Below are 19,923 nucleotides of genomic sequence, written 5' to 3'. Positions count from 1 at the left end.
GGTTGCCTTGTGATGAGGCAACAGCTTCCTTCTGATGAGGAAAGCAGATTGCTCCCAAGCAGCATTTCAAAGTGTTGCCAAAGAAAGTGGTCATACCAGGTGGCAGCAGTTGGCCAACTTTTTCTGGGCTTAGAAGTGAGCAGGGTTGGACCCTATTTGTATTGAATAGGAGACCACCATGTTTTAAATAGGGCTAGCTGATCTGTACTGCAAAAATCCAGTTGACCACTACAGTTAATTTTCTATATATCTTAGCTAATATCTAGTGGTTTTCTGGATTTTTGCAGATCTTGTGCCATGAATGGAAATCAAGAAAACTTCCCAGAAGGAGACAGTGGCAAGCCACTTCCAAAGTGTTGCCAATAAAACTACATGGATGTGTCTAAAGTCATCAGGAATCAAACTTGACTCAACAGTGTCTTTTAAAATAAAATAATGGATTCACTGAGATTTCAAATACATAAAAACTGAGCCAGAAGTAAATCAGCTCCACTGGTGAATGCTATAGGATTTCAGAGGTCCAGAGTTGCTTTCAGACTGACCCCAAATCCTTGTTTGAATGAGCCCAATAATAGAAAAGTGTTGTACACAAAACTTGAGCATAAGTTGTATGGACTAATAAAATAGACTTCTACCTTGCAAAATGCAAATAAGCTCTGTAAGACAAAACTTATGTTTAGAATTAATTGGTAAGTCTTTGCTTTTAAATGCTAAATATTAGTAAATAGTAGTTTTAGCCCATGAATATTCAGTGTGATTCCCAGTAATAACCTCAGCTTCCTTGCTAGAGTTTATTTTCTGATATGGTGAAGGAGGGAGAAAAGAAATCTGAGGAAAAATCTAGGTTATATAAGACAACATAGTGACTTTATTGCTGAGATATAAACACGATAACTAAAACCTCAGTACTGTATATATCTCCTTGGAAATAAACACCATTAAGTACTCTCAAGAAAGTGAATATAGGAATAGTACTGGAGATACAGTTTAAAAGAATGAAAATCAGGATGTCCCTGGTTCTAATCTTGTCTCTTCTATGAATTAATTGAATAGATTTAAGCAAACTTTCTTAGCTTAATACCTGTATCTCCATCTTCAGTGTAGAAAATAATCAGCCACAGTAACTGCAGTGGCAGATTCTCATATTTGTTCCATTGGTAGGCAGATACCATCAAATGTCATTTTTTCTTTTTCTTTATGGTGAAGGATTCATCATTTATGCTGATGAATTTTATATTCTTGTAGTTCAGTCTTTAAGATACCTACAGATAAATAATTCACATAACATCTCTAAATTAAAAATGCATTGTTTTAAATCTTTGTCAGTGTTATACTTACTTGTTACAAGGCACTATTGACATAAATATTTTTCTTTCCAACCTTTTTTAAGGCTGGGAAACTGCTCTAGGAATCAACTTCCATAATTAGGGCAGCAGTACTAAAGTTGCATACTATGCATGACAAATAAGACAAACAACCTATTTTTATCCTTCATCTTAAAAAATTAAAATCCCCTTAGTTTTAGATGATATTTCTGGGATAAACAAATAGCCAGAAGTCAGTTTGTTTTATGTTACATCATTTACCTTTACTCAGTTTCTACCCATCTCCAGTGTTGGTATTCCAATGTGCTGAGACAGACAGGCTTACTGAATTACACCAAAAGTTCACCTAATCTGTTTCTACCAATAATGAGTCAAAATGTTTTGAGAAAATCAAGAGTCAGTGAAATTGGCGGTTCCTGAGTTAATAACATTTTAACTACAGTATTAACCAAATAATAAAATAGCCTTATAAGTCTTGCCTTTAGTAATATAACTTTGGGATATTACTACAGTTGGTATCATTGAATTAAGTTTGATTCCTGGTGACTGGATGGACAAGTGATTGCCATTTTCACCAGTTTTTAGGAACAACTAACACCTCTTCAAGGCCATTCTATTAATATCTTTGTTTCCATTCAGTGACATTATCTGTTGTCTTTCCCTTTTTCCTACTTCCATATTCTCTCAGTTCATATTCAAGTTTTCTTGGCAACACAGTGTATGTGGCTTGCCACGGTCCTCCCTCACACCTTATCAGTGAGGATCACCTTACCAGGAGTTCACATTGTCATCAACATCATGCTCAGGGTCATTGGAGCTACTGAGCCCTTCCATTATGTTAAAAATAATAGAATATCTCTGGGATTTGTTTTTCTTTTTAATTGTGTGTTTGGTTTGAAAAGGTCCATTAAACAACAGTAGGACTTCATGGGTTGAGGTAGATGAAGGCAGAGTTTTAAATTAATTAAGCTTGCTGATTCACCTGGAATTTGAGTGTAATGTTAACAAAATTCTTTTTAGATTAATATTATTAGTACTTAAAACTAAGAGCCATGGCATCTAAAAAGTGAAAAATTATGGGAAGAGGGTGCTTGGAAGGTGGGGACGGGGACTGTTTAAGGCTAACACTGCTAGGCATTCTCTCCTTCTTGTAGTCCAGTTAGTAATTTTTTTTTAATCCTTGGTTCTTTCTGTTGAATAGTTGTTGCCTGAAGCTTATGTTTACATGAAATCTGTGCATGTGGCTGAAAAGTGATTTGCAATCCACATGTGGGTATTCTGCACTGGAATTCTTCTTGTCTTTGAGCTTAGAAAGCAATTCCTGTGCAACTAGTTTGCACAACTATATAGACCTTTGATTTATAATTAGCATAAACCCATCTGGCAACCTTTGATTTTCTTACCATTTCATGTCCTTGAAATACTGCATTTTGTTGAGATTTAGTCTTAAACAATTTTATTTTTAAAAACTAGCTGATACACAGTTCTATTGTGTTGTGGCTTTGAAGATTTTCTTTCTTTGGTTTTGGCACAGTTAGACTTTTGGATTTCTAAGGAAAAACAGACCAGTGTTCTTTTTGCTGACAAGTGTTTTTGGTAATACATAGCAATCACATGTAGTCATCCTATGAACTCTGAACTAAATACCCACAAACAGAATAGTTAATGGATAAAATTGCTGCTTTAAAGCAATATTTTGTTTAAATATTTTCACTGTTTATTTAGATGTTACTACACACTCACGTCTTTCCTAACACTTGTTCAAAATAGTTAAGAAAAAGAAGAATCCTTGGAGTTTTTTCTATAAGGCTATCCATCCAAAATAATTCTTGCAGAAATTTCTTTACCGTTCTCATGAAAACTTAAATAGTGATTCCAGTCTTACTTGTTTCTGCTTATGGACAACAAGATACCTAATAGGCTATATTCTAGGTAATTTTGAGTAAGAAATTATCTGCATCTGAAATAATTTCCTCAGTTGTTGATCAGAATATATATAGTATTATTACGTGGTTTATTATTTCATTTATGTTACTGTGTCCTCAATAAATCATGGTTAATATATGTATCAAAATAAACACAATAAGCACACATCATTTCCAGTTTTTAGTATAGAATCTCAGCATTGAAAACAGGCTCACAACTCATAATATATTCCAAAGTGAGCGTTGGTTTAAATTATGCCCTGAGGTATAACATAGAAATAAAGAAAACAGGATCTTTGAAAGTACATCCCAATAAACATTAGATTTTTCGCTGATCACATTTCAGGAAGTCCATCCTCTTTATGAGTTTTTCCTTCTATAAATTATCTTCATTTGTAATCTTGTTACTTACATGCTTGCCATAGAATCTGGTCTCCAAAATGGCACCATCAGCACTTTGTCAGATCTTTGACAACCAGGGTCACTGTAGCTCATAAAGTTAAGTGCACTGTATAAAGAGTTAAATTCCCAGTAGAAGGGTTAAAACCACATAAGATCTAATCTATATACTACTAAAACTCTCATGTCTGTAACCTTCATCTGGGCTAAATGGTGAGTCACAGGGCAACAATTTTTGAACCAAGGTACCTCAAATGGGCTAACTTACAGAATGTGTCCAAAATCTGGGATCCATGACTATTGAAAATTGAGAAATTTGTGACCGCTTCAGCACAGTGGGGTCAGCCCAGGTCACGTGAACATCATGGGTGTATTCCTGACCTCTTTCCCCCCCTCTCTCTGTCCCCTGTGTCCAATCAGCTGGCAGCAAGGCCCAACAGGTGAGCAGCAATTGACTGCTTTGGAAACGAGGCAGAAATTTGAAATCTCTTAACAGTGGTGGCATTGAGGGAAGGATGAGGGAGCAACTTGGATGCCTGCTGGCAAAGTAGGGCTGGCTGGGGGGTGCTGGTGGTTGACATGTGAGCCCACTTCTTCCCTCAAGGGAGGGGGCCCTCATGGTCTGCAACTTCCTTTGTTCACCTCCCTCCAGCAAAGTGGCAGGCAGTTCCACAGGTCAGTCGAGGAGGAGCTCTCCTGAGGGTTGTGAGGGGAAGGCAAATGGTGCAAGCCTATATTATATGTTGAAAGAAAGAGAGGAAGGAAGGAAGATTTTTGACAAGGGAGGAAGTTTTCTGATGCTCCCTGCCAGCTTCCCACAAGCAAAGTCAGTGGGGAATCCAGCAGCAAGTTATAAGTTGCTCACACTCCCACTGGTTTTTTGCCCTTGGTCATTCTGTTTCTCTGTTTAGATAAAGAAATATCTCTGAAACTATGACCCAACAGGTCACAGTTTGTCTAGTACTAACTATAGTAGCTGTATGTATCTGAATGAGTTCCAGTAAGGACGAAATCATACCCTGCCTCCTGGTGGTCAAGTAATGTGTAAAATGCATTGGCATTGGTGTGTTTACAGATACTTCACTTAGCATTCTCCAAATCCTTTGCCTTATCTGATTTTTAAACCATAATTTTAATTTAAAAAAATAGGAAACAGCATGTTGCAAAGCAAATGGCAGCCTCCATAATCTTCTTCACTTTCAATAATATTATTGAAAATTATTGAATAAACCGCAGAAACTTTACTCCTAGATAAAAATAGTGGGTGGCTATGGTCCAGTGGTTTGTTTGGAAGTGTGCTCACCTGCTCAGAAAAAGCACAAACGGATAATTTTTATTTCATTCTGGAGGAGAGGGAATTATTGGTGGAAAATTGGCATTTTATAACTGCCTATGTCCCCATTTTGTGCGTGAGAAAACTCCCCAGCAACAACTTGTGAGAGCACCCTAGCATGTTCTTAAAATCCCAGATGTGCCTTATCAACCCATAAAAATTAGGGCTCCTCCTATAAGAAACAGCTCACGTATTTGGTTATAAATAGAAGCTAATGTATAAATAGCATTCATACTTCAGTGAACGAAATAATCAACTGGAGGTAGTTTTAAGAGCTGGTCCTTTGCTCCATTGTCATAATTATGGCAAGCTTGTTCCTACTGATTAGAAAGAGGAAATACACCATGTGTTGGAGTGCTGGCCAAAGAGATTCATAAGTACTTAGAATTTAAGTATGTTCATCTGTCTTGGAATGAACTTCAGTGTGTGTAGAAGGCTCCATAAATACACTTAAGAATGATTCATAGGATAAGTGGGCATTACAGGAGTGACCAGCTAAAGAACCATATCAAAATGAGTTAGCACCATATAATATGTAAAAATTCATTTACTTTTTATATAGCTTCTTTTCTCTTTTGATACTCATGCTATTGTTCCCTAGATTCAGTTTACAATCTTCTAAATATAGTGACAGCTGCCATTTACTTGTTCTGAGTTTCTTCAAATGTGTTTCATTGCTGATCACTGATACTGTATTATTTTTCATGAACTATACTAGGAAAGAGGTCTTGACTCTATTTCAAAAAGTAAAATTTAGAAACAATAGGATATTTTGAAGAGTAGAAAACTGTTCTGGATCTTCTAGCATGTTCAGAGCCTATAATGTTGAAGTAAAACTTAGCTTTCAGCATTGTAATACTTCTGCATCATCATTGCAGGCAGATACATGCCAGAACAAATGTTCAGTATGTGCTTAACTAAATATTGACACTTGTTGACTGGAACATCTTTAGTCCAAATAGGCAGAGTTTTACTATTAGGTTTGTGTTCACTTAGTTGTCATTGTTGTGCAATGCATGCAGGTTAATTCAGATGAGAAACTTGGCTCTGATGAAAAACAAGCCCATTAGATATTTACAACACCTTAAGATGATGTTTAAAGTGATTTATGATAGATGAAATTAAATAAGAGTTAAATTATCATTATCTTAGAATTTAAGAAGTTGACTTATGATGTTTAGTCCTAAAACTCACTGTACTAGCACAGAAGTGCTGAGCATAGAGCACATAATAACACTGAGAAGACTTAAGCTCACTATGAAGTGTAGTTAGATATGATATTAGGCAAATGTACCAGCACAAATGTCCATTGAGTATATGACTGTCTTTGATATAAAAGTCAGTATTCTGTCTACTTTGATATAAAAGTCAGTATTAACATTTTATTTGTTTGTGTATGGATCTCAGGAAATATCAGAGTAAACCATGGTGGCAATACTGTTTGAGAAGCTTTGTGCTAAAACCCACAAACTAATTATTAGAAGAACAGTCTCTCGAGATAATTTCACTGAGCTTACTGAGCTTCCAGTCTGCTTACTCCTCAAAACATGTATCGTGATTACTTAAGGCTTAAATTACTTAATTTAAACTTCTTTCTCCAGCCATCTGAAAAATGCTTGAACATACTGTAGACCATGAGGAAGATCCTTACTGATTCAAAGGGCTGAAGAGCAGTGTGCATGCAATATTGCACGCAATAATATTGAAGATAGTAATTGGAAAGGATGGACACACTCTGTTGAATAATAAAAGAAAGGCTCTCACAGCACTTGGATGGGAGACTACTGGGGCGGTGAGCTAGACTGGAAAGTAGAAAGAAAAGTATTGGAAGAAGAAAAGAACACAGTAGCAAAGCATTTTTGTATCCCTGTTAATAAAGCTACAAGGGTGTATTCCTGAAGTCACCAGGAATTGAGTTCAACTCAAAGGAGAATTTACTTATTTTAGTTGGCAGACACAATAGGCAAAAATATTGTAATTCACTGCAAAATATTCTTGATGTTTAGCCTTGTTTGATTTTTCTTTCAAAATATTTTTTTTTATCTTGCATGGGGTATTAAAGTTTAAATGATTGAAAATGCTTTTAATTAGCAGTATCACATTAAGAATAGCGTAAAGCATTTTAGAAAGCAAGTATTTTGGCACATAGAGGATTTAGAAGATTTTGTTTGTTCTTCCATAGTTTGCAGACTGCTCGGAGTCTTGGATTCCATTTCTGGCAATTGAGATTAAACCACAGCCATGCTTTAAATGGTCTCATTCTTATGGAATAGGCTGTGAATACTGTCTTTTGACAAAATGTGCTGCATTTTACCATCTGAATGCACTCAATACATTACCTTTTAACATCTTCCAAAAGTTGACAGACCTCTCAACTAAAAAACAATTCATGTATTTATTTGTTATTTTACGTAATTTAGTCCAATTCAAAGGGTAGGTTCACCAGCTCTACTGAGAATAGAAGTTGGATTCACTACAATATTTTATTTAGTGACAAAACCACTATTTAACTGGTAATACTAATTTATGTAGATTATAATATAGTTTATATTTCTCCCTCTGACACTAACATTTTTTGGTGCCACATTTTATTTGTATGGTCAGTCAACCCAAATAGACTTTTGGATACCATGCATTGGAGTTGGAGTTGCATGCTTTTGATGTCCCTTGGTCAAAACCCCCCAGTTTTTGTATCTCTAAAGTTGAGAATTCCATTAAACAAAAATCAACAGATGTGTAAAAGGTCAATGTTCCCTCAATCCATTTCTGATAAAATTAATATTATGTCTTTAAAAAAGATATTCTTGTTATATAAAAATATCTTGTTTCTGCATTTACAGGTAATCACCAGGTTAAGAACACCTGGTTTAAGAACAACCCATAGTTAAGAATGGAGCCTATTATAGCAAAATTCAAGTTAAATACACAATGGTTTGAATTAATTACACAACACTACTTATACAGTATTATACAATAATACTGTTCCGGCTTACATACAAATTTGACTTAAGGACAAATCTTGGGAACGGAACTCTTTCTTAAACTGGGGACTACCTGTAAATGAATACTAATTAGTTTAAATTAGTAGCATTTAGAAAAATGTTGCATTGATACTACATATATAAATACATGTGCATCATTTTTTATAATGTATCTCACCAACCCTGTTTCCATCACATTGGATATCAAACTAGGATGTATTCTTGCTTCCCTGTTATTTGGGCTTTATATTTGCATAGTACAATCTTTATCAGCTGTGAGTTTCACACACACACACAGCATTAGTACATAAGCTCATATTTTATACTGCAATGATGCCACTATTTTTTCCTTATCCCAGGTAGGTCTTTGGAGGCGCCTGCACAAACTAGTTAGCTTCTGCTGCTAAAAAAAAACCAAAACCTTGAATTATGTGATTATGTGTGGCCCTAGTTATAAAAAGTGACTCTGTCAATATAAATGGCAAATTAACAGCTTTCATATGGAGAAAACTTGAGTGATTTAAACATTAGGTATCACCTTGCACTCATCCTCCACATGGAATTAATAAAGTCATGAAACTTCATCTTGTGCACTAAGATGATTAGATGTGTAAGTTGTAATGCTAACAACATTGTTACTGTTGTCAATTAAAATTTTCAGAGCTAATGTGATTTCACTTCTGCTCTATAGACCAGAGCAGTTAATAACACAAAAAGTAAGGCAGTCCATATTTATGAAAACCATTCCCAATACTCAGTTTATCCCTGGTGTCCTAATGGGGCTTGAATTAGGATCTCCATCCATAACTGCCTGGCTAAGAATATACCATTTTATACATATACTGGCTCAAACTATGGAAGCAGTTTGTTGATATAGATAAATTTAATTCCTCATGGGAAACACCCCATAACCAGTGACTTCTTAATCTGCAAACTGCAAGCTCTCAGTTTAAGCATTAGCAGTTATGGGTTTGGAGAAAGCTATCTGTGAGGTCAAACAACATGTCTTTAGCCTTGACTTACAAGTGGACAGATCTAAAGTTTCAAATTAGGCTTCAGGAAACTTTTATCACAACCCTTTTACTATTCCAAGCTACCTTTTTAAGTGCTTTTACATCAGGTTCAGTGCCCTAATCCTCGAACCTGGTGGAAGGACAGCTCCTTAACATTCCTTATCTAGATTGCCACTGAATATGCTCAGATGCAACCACTAGAACAAGAGTTTATATCCTTTGGCACTACCTGCTGTATTATGACTAGCAATCTACATCACCACCCAAGTATCTTTGCTAATTCTCTCAATTTTTCATAAAAACTCAAATCCATTATTCTTTTATATTTATATGCATTTCTTTGTTATGTGTGTTTAGGTTTAAATGTATTCAAAATAGATCTCATATTATTTTAAATGGTTGTGTATTTATGTTTTTATCATAGCATTTAAGGATATTTTTAGAGAATGATGTGGTGTTACCAAATATAAACTATGTTAAAATATCAGTGATATGTTAAAAAGCTGCTTGCCCTTTTTAAAAATTGGGGTTCTCTGAGCTTGGTTGTTTTCTTGCAGACATTTCGTTACCCGGCTAGGTAACATCTTCAGTGCTAAGAGGGAGTGGGGTTTGCTCTCTATTTATATATAGTAGCTTGCCCTGCCAGTGTTGGTGGGGGTGTGGTTTTTCCCTTGGTAGTTCCTTGATTAGGCTGTTGTTTACTGCTTGATAGTTTGTCTGGTGTTGATCCTGGTGTTAATCCCTGCTTATCTGGGTGTTGATTGCTGGCGAGGAGGTGTTCTGGTCTTTTTGTTTCCTTTTTATTGTCTCTTTTGAATAGAGTGTAAATGTTATTTATCTCTGTGTGCCTGCTGATGGCTACCTTGTCTGAATACAAGCTTCCAGGAATTCCCTGGCATTTCTGGATTTAGCTTGGTCTAAGAGTCTGATAGTTTCCCAGTTGAAACTATGGTTAAGTCTGTCCATGTGTTGTGAGATTAAGGAGTTTTCATCATGTCTTCTGACTGCTAGTTTGTGTTCATGGATGTGCTCTGCTAGTCTTTTGCCCGTCTGTCTTACATAGTAGGACATTCCTTATCTAGATTGCCTTAACATTCCTTATCTAGATTGCCACTGAATATGCTCAGATGCAACCACTAGAACAAGAGTTTACACTGTATGTCATAGATGATTCCTGTTTTTTCTTCTTGGGGCACTGGGTCTTTTAGTTTGCTTAAGATGTTTTGTAGGGCTTTAGTTGGTTTGTGTGTCACTGTGGTGCCATGTGGTTGTAATAGTCTGTTGGTTGTTTCTGAGATGTTTCTGATGTATGGCAGTGTTATTCTTTTCATAGCTTGTGTTGGTTGTGTTGTAGTAGGTTGGTTGTGTTGTAGTAGGTTGAGTGGTCAGGCACTTTTTGATAAAGTTGTATGGGTATCCATTTTGTTGGAAGATATGTATAGGTGGTCTGTTTCCTTTTTCTGCTGTTCTGGGTTGCTGCAATGCATTGGTGCTCATCTGAATAATGTTCTTACACAGCTCCTCTTGTGGGAGGTGGGGTTGTTACTTTGGTAATGGAGCACTTGGTTAGTGTGGGTTGTTTTTCAATAGACTTGTGTTTCTAATTTGCTGTCATTTCCTTTGCTGATGTGGATATCCAGGAAGGATAGTTGTTTTCTTCTTCCCTAGAGAATTTTATTCCTTTGAAGATGTTGATTGTTTCATGTGTTTTCTCTAGTTGCTCCTTTTTTGTTTTAACAAAGGTGTCATCTACATTCCAGATCTATACTTTTGGTTGTATGCGTAGAAGTGCTATAGTTTCTAGACACTGCATTACAATCTCTGCTATGAGTCCTGAGAGTGGTGATCCCATGGGTGTTCCTCTGATTTGTTGGTATATTTGTCCCTCAAACTGCTAGTCTTACATAAATATTTATAGTTGAGGGAACCCAAAAGCTATAAAGTAATTGAAGAGAAAATAGAACAGTGTCACACATCATAAGTTATCATATATTTTATTCCATTTTGGTTTAGTGTGTGGTGTGAACTCAGCCTTTGACTTATTAAACTTTCTTTGAAGAAGCCATGAACTTAATCAGGAAGTCAAATCTAGATTCCTGTGAAAAATCTAGAAAACACTTGTATGAATGCCAACTTTGTTGGAAATTTTTATCCATATTAACTCAGTCATCAACTTGAAGCTATTTTTAAAAGTAAATAATAAAGTCTCTATGTTATATGAAATAGGTAGTTTAGCTATTATAGTCTGGATTTATGGTATTCATATCCATTCTGAATCCACATGCTAGAATATCAAGTGACATTTATTTTTAATCAGCTATTGTTGAAATATTGATGATTCTGTGTAGTCAGAAAAGAGCAATCATCTCAGAGAATTTAAAATCCAGTACCAGTTTTCCTTTTGATAGTGTGTGTATGCATGCACCTGTGTCAGTGAAGGAGGTGGAAGTGTGTTTGTGTTTTTTTAAAAGACTCATCCAATTTGAATGTATAAATTCAAATATTTGTTTGAGGAAGGCAAGGTGTTAGCATCTGTTGATGATTCAATTCTTCTGGTTTTCTGGATGATAGTAATTATAAAGACCCTTTTCAATCTACCTTTGGGCTGCTTCTAGGTGGAAGCCAACACTACAGTGGTACCTCGGGTTACGAACTTAATTCGTTCCGTGACTCTGGTCGCAGCCCGAATTGGTCGCAACCCGAAGCAAATTTCCCCATAAGGTTCAATGTAATTACCGTTAATCCATTCTGGCATGGAGGACAGGGAGGCGGCTATTGCTTGGAGGGAGAGTCCCACTCCCTACGACCACGTGTCAGGGTGGAAAAATGGCCACGGACCACGTGTCGGGGCGGAAAATGGCCGCGGACCACGTGTCAGGGGCGGAAAAATGGCTATGGATCACATGTCAGGGGCGGAAAATGGCCACGGACCATGTGTCAGGGGCGGGAAATGGCCGCGGATCACGTGTCGGGCGGGAAAATGGCCACGGACCACGTGTCAGGCGGAAAATGGCCATGGACCACATGTCAGGGGCAGGAAAATGGCCACGGACCACGTGTCAGGGGCGGGAAATGGCCGCGGACCACGTGTCGGGCAGGAAAATGGCCGCGGACCACATGTCAGGGGCGGGAAAATGGCCACGGACCACGTGTCAGGGGCGGGAAAATGGCCGCGGACCACGTGTCAGGGGCGGGAAAATGGCCGCGGACCACGTGTCGGGGCGGGAAAATGGCCGCGGACCACGTGTCGGGGCGGGAAAATGGCCGCGGACCACGTGTCAGGGGCGGAAAAATGGCCGCGGACCGTGTCAGGGGCGGAAAAATGGCCGCGGACCGTGTCACAGGAGGAAAAATGGCCATGTATCCTGTTCGTACCCCGAGGCAGAGTTCGCAAACCGAGGCAAAATTTTGTGGCTGGAGCTGGTCGTAACCCAAAAAGTTTGTTAACAGAAGCGTTCGTAACCCAAGGTTCCACTGTACATTGATAATTTGCACAGGAAAATGGACAAAGATATTTTGATTTTTGATTGATTATGTGAGATCATGTGTCAAGGAGTTAACAAGTTAACAACCATATCAATAGATTTTCTCCATGACAATCTGTCCCTACCCTGGTCTTTCAGGTCTTCCAATGATGCACTTATTGCCACTATAACTGAGTCAATCTACCTTGCTGCTGGTCGTCCTCTTCTCTTTCCTTCCTTCTTTCCCAGCATTAGAGCCTTCTGCGGAGAATTAGGTCTTTGCATAATGTCTGCAAACAAAGAGATTGCAATATTCCATTGATCATGGTTCTTTCTAGGCTACTTGTTTACCAGTTGCCTATCGCTGGCATAAGAATCCTCACTTTACCTCACTCAGTGCATTTATTACTGATCTTTGGTCAGTAACTTATGGGATTCATATCTGGCAGGAGAGGCATGTTACAGGTCCCATCTACTAAGGAATACCATCTGATGGGACCCAGGAAGAAGGTCTTTCCTGCCATGGTACCCACCCTTTGGAACCCTTGGGAGTTAAATTGGCCCCTATCCTTTTGGCCTTTAGGAGAGGTCTGAAGACATGACTCTGTCACTGGGCTTGGGGGTCCAACAGTTATGGTGAGCCTTTTCAATGCTTATACTGAATGAAATGTATTGTGCATTCACCTGCTGACACTGATTGTGTTTTTAGTTTTTTATTGTGGTTTTAATATGGTTGTGTGTTTGTTGTTTTTTATTTATATTTTTTATTCTTGTTTTTAATTGTTGTGAGCTGCCCAGAGTCACATATGTGAGATGGGCAACTATACAAATTGAATAACTAAATAAATAAATTCTGAGGATTACCTTACCTGTTTAACATTTACATAAAACTAATAAATAAAGTCCTCTTCCTCTTAAAATTCCTTTTTTTCTGTATAAGGAGCATGATGATTATGGTTTAGCTTAGCATTCATCTAACAGTAACTTTCATATACTTGCTGGGTACTGTGTTCATTCATCTCCATGGAGATTTGGCAGAAACTTACTTTTCTTGTGGGTTTGGCATATTTCTAAATCCTATCTTCTTGATGAGGCATTCTAGAGCCACTGAACTATTTATATTTTGGCAAAGAGAAAAGCAAGTTTAATACGTATTCTTACGTTATAAAGTTGTAAGAGTAAGACTGAGTAAGAGTGGAATGGAGAAGGTACTTAAAATGAGATAAGTAGTTTGAAACCTGTACAGTATTCCTCTTTGTGTAATGTGGGAATTCATTGCATTATTGCATGAATTGGAGCATTTCGGTTCTTGCTCAGCATTTACTGAAATCTCAAGCAGTGGTTGTTAAAATCATGCTTGATCTTTCATGAGAAATCCCAAATCTCATGAGATTTTGGTATCTGCAAATAATATATTGCATAATTGCAGTGTTCCAGTATAAGATCTGTGAAATTTGATTGACCTTTTATTGTGCTTTATGGGGAAAAGCTGAATTTCCTCTAGGGATTCCAGTGGGCACTACTTTGCTCTCTCTTGCATTACTGGATGCTAGTTCCTGTGGTTTCATAGGCTTCCAGAAATGAATGATTAGTTTATTGCTTTTGTTGCAAATAATGTAATACATATCACATTGATATTTTTATTCAGAAATTCTTACTAAAAATTACATGAGACAAAGTTTAGAGTTGCCAAGGAAATGATAGTAGTGTTTGAAATTTCTAAATCTTCCATTTTATCTATTTTGCACACTAGAAACACACAAAAGATTTCAGAAAGTCTCAGAAATTTGTAAACATCATTTATAGCTTCCCAAAATGTATATTTGAAAGTGAATAATTTAGAAATGATTAATAGTTCATAAAGCATTTGTTATATATGGAGTTACAGCAGTAAAAAGGTATACTTCTTAACCATACTGCACTTTACTCTTCTGTCTTTTTTCAGTGTTGAGGGTGAAGCTCCTGGAAGTGAAACTGGCACATCCCTGGATAGTCCATCTACTTATCATCAAGGAACTATAACTCACAGTTCAGCTCTAAGTCCAGATCATTATGACCATTCTCCATATGGTCTATATTCTGTCTCCCCTGGACAGCAAAGGCCCCGGAGGCCGAAGCTTCAGCACTCAACCTCAATATTAAGAAAACAAGCAGAAGAAGAAGCTATTAAAAGGTCACGGTCCCTTTCAGAAAGCTATGAACTCTCATCTGACTTGCAGGATAAACAGGTATTTGAGCTGTGGTGCTGTATTAATCAAGCCAAGTTGTTATTAAAAAAAGTGTACTAATTATCAGCTTTCTTGAGGTGTTTTTCCTTTTTTTCATAAGCCTCTAGAATTTAGCATTTCTGTGTAGTGGTTTCCATCTGTTGTCTTTTCCCATTGCAAATTGACCCAGAAATACTTTTTTCAAAGAAAGGATTAATACCTTGTAACATTTATCTAGTGAGTTTGTATACAAGTCACTTGTTACTTAACTTGTGAAGCTTTGTCCAATTTTAGTAAGAGAATGTGGCTTGTGAAACCAGGATGATTTCATTAGTATAAAACAAATTATTTGATTGGCCTCTGATACTGGTTTATACTAATCAAAGCAAAGGGGTCAAATCTGAAATAGCAAATGGGTCAAATTCTGAAGTAGCAAGACCAAGCATTCTGCCTATTCCTAGCTGGGTTTGTGAAAATAACTTAAAGCCTTTTAGAAAGCAGACCCTTATAATATTGGAAAGGCTATGTTATTTTGAGAGTTGAAGACATGTTTAAATGGAATAATATTTTTTTAAAAAGCTTCAATTTTTAAGCATATTAAGAATAACCAAGTTCCCAAGACTCCAGGGGATTTACTAATTTAAATCTTTTTATAGAAAAGTTAGAATCTTCACTACAGATGAGACTGGAGTCTTAAACAAAACAGCTGATTGCCCACTGTAGTGCAAAGAAGGTATATTATAAATCCATATATATGGATTTATATATCCATGCCCAGAGTTTAAACCCATGGGATTTTCCTTCCATCCTTCGGACTTAATAATTAGTACAGTCTCTAGGTGGCCTTGGGAAACAGTTTGTATAAGTTGACCAAATGGCTTTCTTTAGTGTAGAAACTGCTGCCCCCCACATTGCCCACACTATCTTTACACTCTCAGTCCTTACAACAGGTTTGTACTGCTTAGATTAAAAGGCCTGTTTAAAGCTTCTTTCACATATTTGTTTACATTGCTCCATTTGTTTTGTATCAGTATCCCCAAACTAATCCTGCTCTGCTGCCACTGTTCTTGTATAGTACCCACAGCTCTGTTTGATAAGGCCCACAGGAACAGCAGGCACAATAGCAAATGCCAACCATTTGTGGAAAGAGGGGCGATATTTTTCTTTTTACCATACTTTCACTTGTACCATTACTAGATGATGCGTGCTCCTGTCTCCTATTTAGCTTTGTAATTGAAGTATTACATATAAAAGAAAATAATATTTTAATTCAATATACCTTTTATTTATCTTCCTTTTTTAAAAGAAACAACTGTCTATTCCTCATTTTAAAAGTATGTTTTTGTGTGGTTTTAAATTGAAAAAAAAAAAAGCATTGCTTTGGAACAGGAGTGTCAACTCATGGGCTAAATGTAGCCCTCTGGGTCATTTTGTGCAGCCTGCATCCCTCATCAAAGAGTTGTCTTAGCTCAGACTGGGGCCTCTCCACTTGCAGGTGGCAGAGGCAGCACTAGGAGAGTATCTTTGTTCCTGACACTTGGACAAGAATGGTATTCTGCCCTCCCTTTGCTGAAGGCACCTCCCTCCTGGCCAGTTTCTCTGGTGTTTGCTGAAAGATGCCACACCATTGCTGTACCCTCCTCTTCTCTCTTTTCTGAACTTCCTTTCATAACACAACTAATGGCTGTGGAGCATAAGGAAGACCTGAGTGACTCCAGCACTATTTCACCTGCCCAGCTGTTCCCAGTAAGGTGGTTGGAGGGAAGCTGCCAGGAGGGAAGAAGCTGCTTGTAGCAAGGAGGTGTGGCAGTGGAGTGGAGAGGAAGAAAAGCAGGGATCTCCACTTACTTGCTTCCCACTCTTTTAAAGTTCCTCCCAGTAGTTCTGCTCACCCCAGGTGGAAACGTTCAGCAGACTTTACTAGGAAAAGAGCTCCTGACAGTAGGAGGGTGAACCACCATCCCTGGCCAAGCAACAGGAACAAATATGTGCTTCTGGTGCGGCCTCTGCCACAGTACTCTGCCATTTGGAGATGAGGGGAAGAAACAGATACCTTCTCCACTGAGCTCTCCTTCCAGAATTTTCCTCAGCAGTGGTCTAGGAACTGGCCCCACAGATAGCACTGACCTATATCCTTCCTGGCACTATTACCCTATAGAAAGAATAAGTTATCCCAAAGGTCCCTGTTTATGCTTCAAGGTGGCTATTTTCCATCTGCAACAGCCTTATGAGGGAGATGAGCCATAAGCTGAAATCTTAACTGATTGGAAACCCCAAAATTCCATGCTTCCCAATTAATTATAACTGGAAAATACCAAATAGCAATTGGTTTTCTTTTTTTCTGTGATGGAATGTATTTGATCATTTTTTAGCCTGCTTTCCATTAAAAATAATGAGAAAGTAAGCTATAGTTGTAGGAATTATAACTTCAACAGAGGGTGACACATACCAAATTGAAAACAAAACATTTTTTCATCGAACAACTGCCAATATTTGTTTCTTAGCAGAACTGGAAATAATTTTCAGGCATACAGGTAGTCCTTGACTTATGACCACAATTGAGGCTGGAACTCCCATCACTGAGTGATGTGGTTGTTAAGTGAGTCGTGCCCAATTTTACGACCTTTTTTGCTGCAGTCATTAAGTGAATCATATGGTGGTTAGGTGAATCCAGCTTCCTCCATTGACTTTGCTTGTCAGAAGCCCTCTGGAAAGGTCGCAAATGGTGATCACGTGACCTTAGGATGCTGCAATCATCATAAATACACGCCAGTTGCCAAGCACCCAAATTTAGATTGCAGGGATGCTGTGACGATCATAAGTGTGAGGACCAGTTGTAAGTCACTTTTTTCAGCACCGTTGTAACTTTAAACAGTCGTTAAACAAATGGTTGTAAGTTGAGGACTATCTGTAGTTGCTTCTTAAGGGGATTACATTCAAGTTTCAAATGATAGGATTCAATTCAGAGGATTTATGTTGTTTGTGAAATAATGGTGATATGGCTAATTAAAAAGCAATGCCATATAAGTAACCACAGTGAGATGGTAAAAAAGTACCTCTATTTCATAGTGAAGCTTTTTTATTTAATAAATTTGTGTTTAATGGCATATAATGATTTTCTTCCTTTTTGACTCACTCGAGATTTTTGTATCACTATATGAAAAGCTTCTCTGTGGCAGTTCTCAGGCTAATGAACTCCTTCTTATGCAGCTCTTATGATGATTTGAGTTTGAAACCATTGCTTTAGACCTTACATATTATAAAATACATTCTTTTTTAGGTTGAAATGCTAGAACGAAAATATGGAGGCCGTCTCATAACTAGACATGCTGCTCGTACTATACAGACTGCTTTCCGCCAGTATCAGATGAACAAAAACTTTGAGCGGCTTAGAAGTTCTATGTCTGAAAATCGTATGTCAAGACGCATTGTGCTGTCCAATATGAGAATGCAGTTTTCATTTGAAGGACCTGAGAAAGTTCACAGTTCCTACTTTGAGGGGAAGCAAGTTTCTGTTACAAATGATGGATCAAAAATAGGAGCCCTAGTCCAATCTGGATGTAATGATCTTGGTGAATCAGCTACAATGAAATCTCCAGCAGCTTCCACAGACTTTGCTGATGCCATAACAGAATTGGAGGATGCTTTTTCAAGACAAGTAAAATCTCTTGCAGAATCCATTGATGATGCATTAAATTGTCGTAGTTTGCACTCTGATGAGGTACAGATACCTGACCAAGTCAGAAGTCGTGAAATAGAGAGAGATAGTTGTGGTCCAACTAAATCCACAAGCCATAACGTTGATCATAGGAAACTTGATGAAATGACTGCCTCATATAGTGATGTTACATTATATATTGATGAGGAAGAATTATCCCCACCACTTCCCCTTTCTCATTCTGTAGAAAGACCATCAAGCACAGAGTCTGACTTAAGACTTCGATCAATAAACCCTTCTCAAGAATACTGGTCTATGACACACAAAGATCATAAAATAGACACTGATACAAGTTGTAGGAGTACCCCTTCATTGGAATCTCAAGAACAGAGAATGAGGATGGATCATCTTCCTTTGCTAACCATAGAACCACCAAGTGACAGTTCAGTTGACTTAAGTGACCGTTCTGAAAGAGGATCATTAAAGAGGCAAAATGCATATGATCGGGGAATTAGTAGTCAGCAAGGTAGCCCAAAACACATATCACATGGCCTCCCTAGCAAAGTAATATCCCGAGAAGATCAAGAAACTAGGCATAGACCGAGGCCTATTGATAGCCACTTAGCTATTAATGGTACAGCAAACAGGCAAAGCAAATCTGAATCTGATTATTCTGATGGAGATAATGATAGCATCAATAGCACTTCCAATTCTAACGACACAATAAACTGCAGTTCAGAATCCTCTTCTCGAGACAGCTTAAGGGAACAAACTTTGAGCAAGCAAACATACCACAAAGAAACTCGTAATAGCTGGGATTCCCCTGCCTTCAGTAATGATATCATCAGGAAACGTCATTATAGGATTGGACTGAACCTTTTTAATAAGTGAGTACAGTGCTTTTTCCTTTTTTATGAAATATTTACTTGATGCCTTGGGGTTTTGATATATACCAAGAAGTAATTTATCTCCACAGTGAAGGCTAAAACTGACTACAATCCCATTGTGACTATAAAAGTACATCTAGATACTGATTGCAGACCTGTCTTTTACCTAGTTCAGCATGTTTCATTTCTGCCCTGCTAAAATTGCATTGTTCTTCATAATTTCATGGCGTGCATTTTTAGTAGGTGGTCTTTTTTAACTTTTAAATACCCTTCGTTTTCCTTCGTATCAATTTCAAAAGAAATTAAATTGTTGAAGGCGTATTTCAAGAATTCATATAAGTAGACAATGCAAAAATAGAAAATCAATTAAGGAAGCGGTCACATTCTCCATTTGCATCATTTTACCATTCTCATCCAGCTGTGATGTTCCATATGCCATCTAAAGAACAGTCATAATTAGAACTGATCATTCATAATAGTAATGAACAGTTATTACAATTATTTGTGCTGGCCAAAGACTAGGATTAAACAAACATGTTTTCCAAGGGATGCCTTCAACGTACGATATGCTTTTATAAATAGCTGCAGTATTTTTTTATAGTGTTGTTTTCATAGCTAAGACTGTGATCCTATGCAGCTGGGAGTAAGTCATATTGAACTCAGTAAGGTTTGTTTCTCAGTACTATTGTCTTAATTGCAGTACAAATATAATAAAACTGTCCGTCTCCATT

General features: G+C 37.5%; 1 protein-coding gene across 11 annotated transcripts in view; it reads left to right on the top strand.

The window, feature by feature from the left end:
• IQSEC1 (IQ motif and Sec7 domain ArfGEF 1) overlaps nucleotides 1–19,923 on the top strand; it is a 328,329-nt gene that overhangs the window by 261,123 nt on the left and 47,283 nt on the right. For all 11 annotated transcript variants that reach the window (XM_088134152.1, XM_088134143.1, XM_088134141.1 and 8 more), the window contains 2 exons: nucleotides 14,386–14,668; nucleotides 17,928–19,192. In XM_088134152.1, coding sequence (XP_087990278.1) covers nucleotides 14,386–14,668; nucleotides 17,928–19,192 — 1,548 coding nt within the window. The remainder of the gene's footprint in view (nucleotides 1–14,385; nucleotides 14,669–17,927; nucleotides 19,193–19,923) is intronic.

Source organism: Python bivittatus, unplaced genomic scaffold (assembly GCF_059951505.1).
Source record: "Python bivittatus isolate LINGU-HERP-01145 unplaced genomic scaffold, Pbiv_v1 ctg000080_np1212, whole genome shotgun sequence".
NCBI lineage: Eukaryota > Metazoa > Chordata > Lepidosauria > Squamata > Pythonidae > Python > Python bivittatus.
Note: the sequence above shows the minus strand (reverse complement) of the source record. Positions and strands in the feature narration are given on the sequence as shown.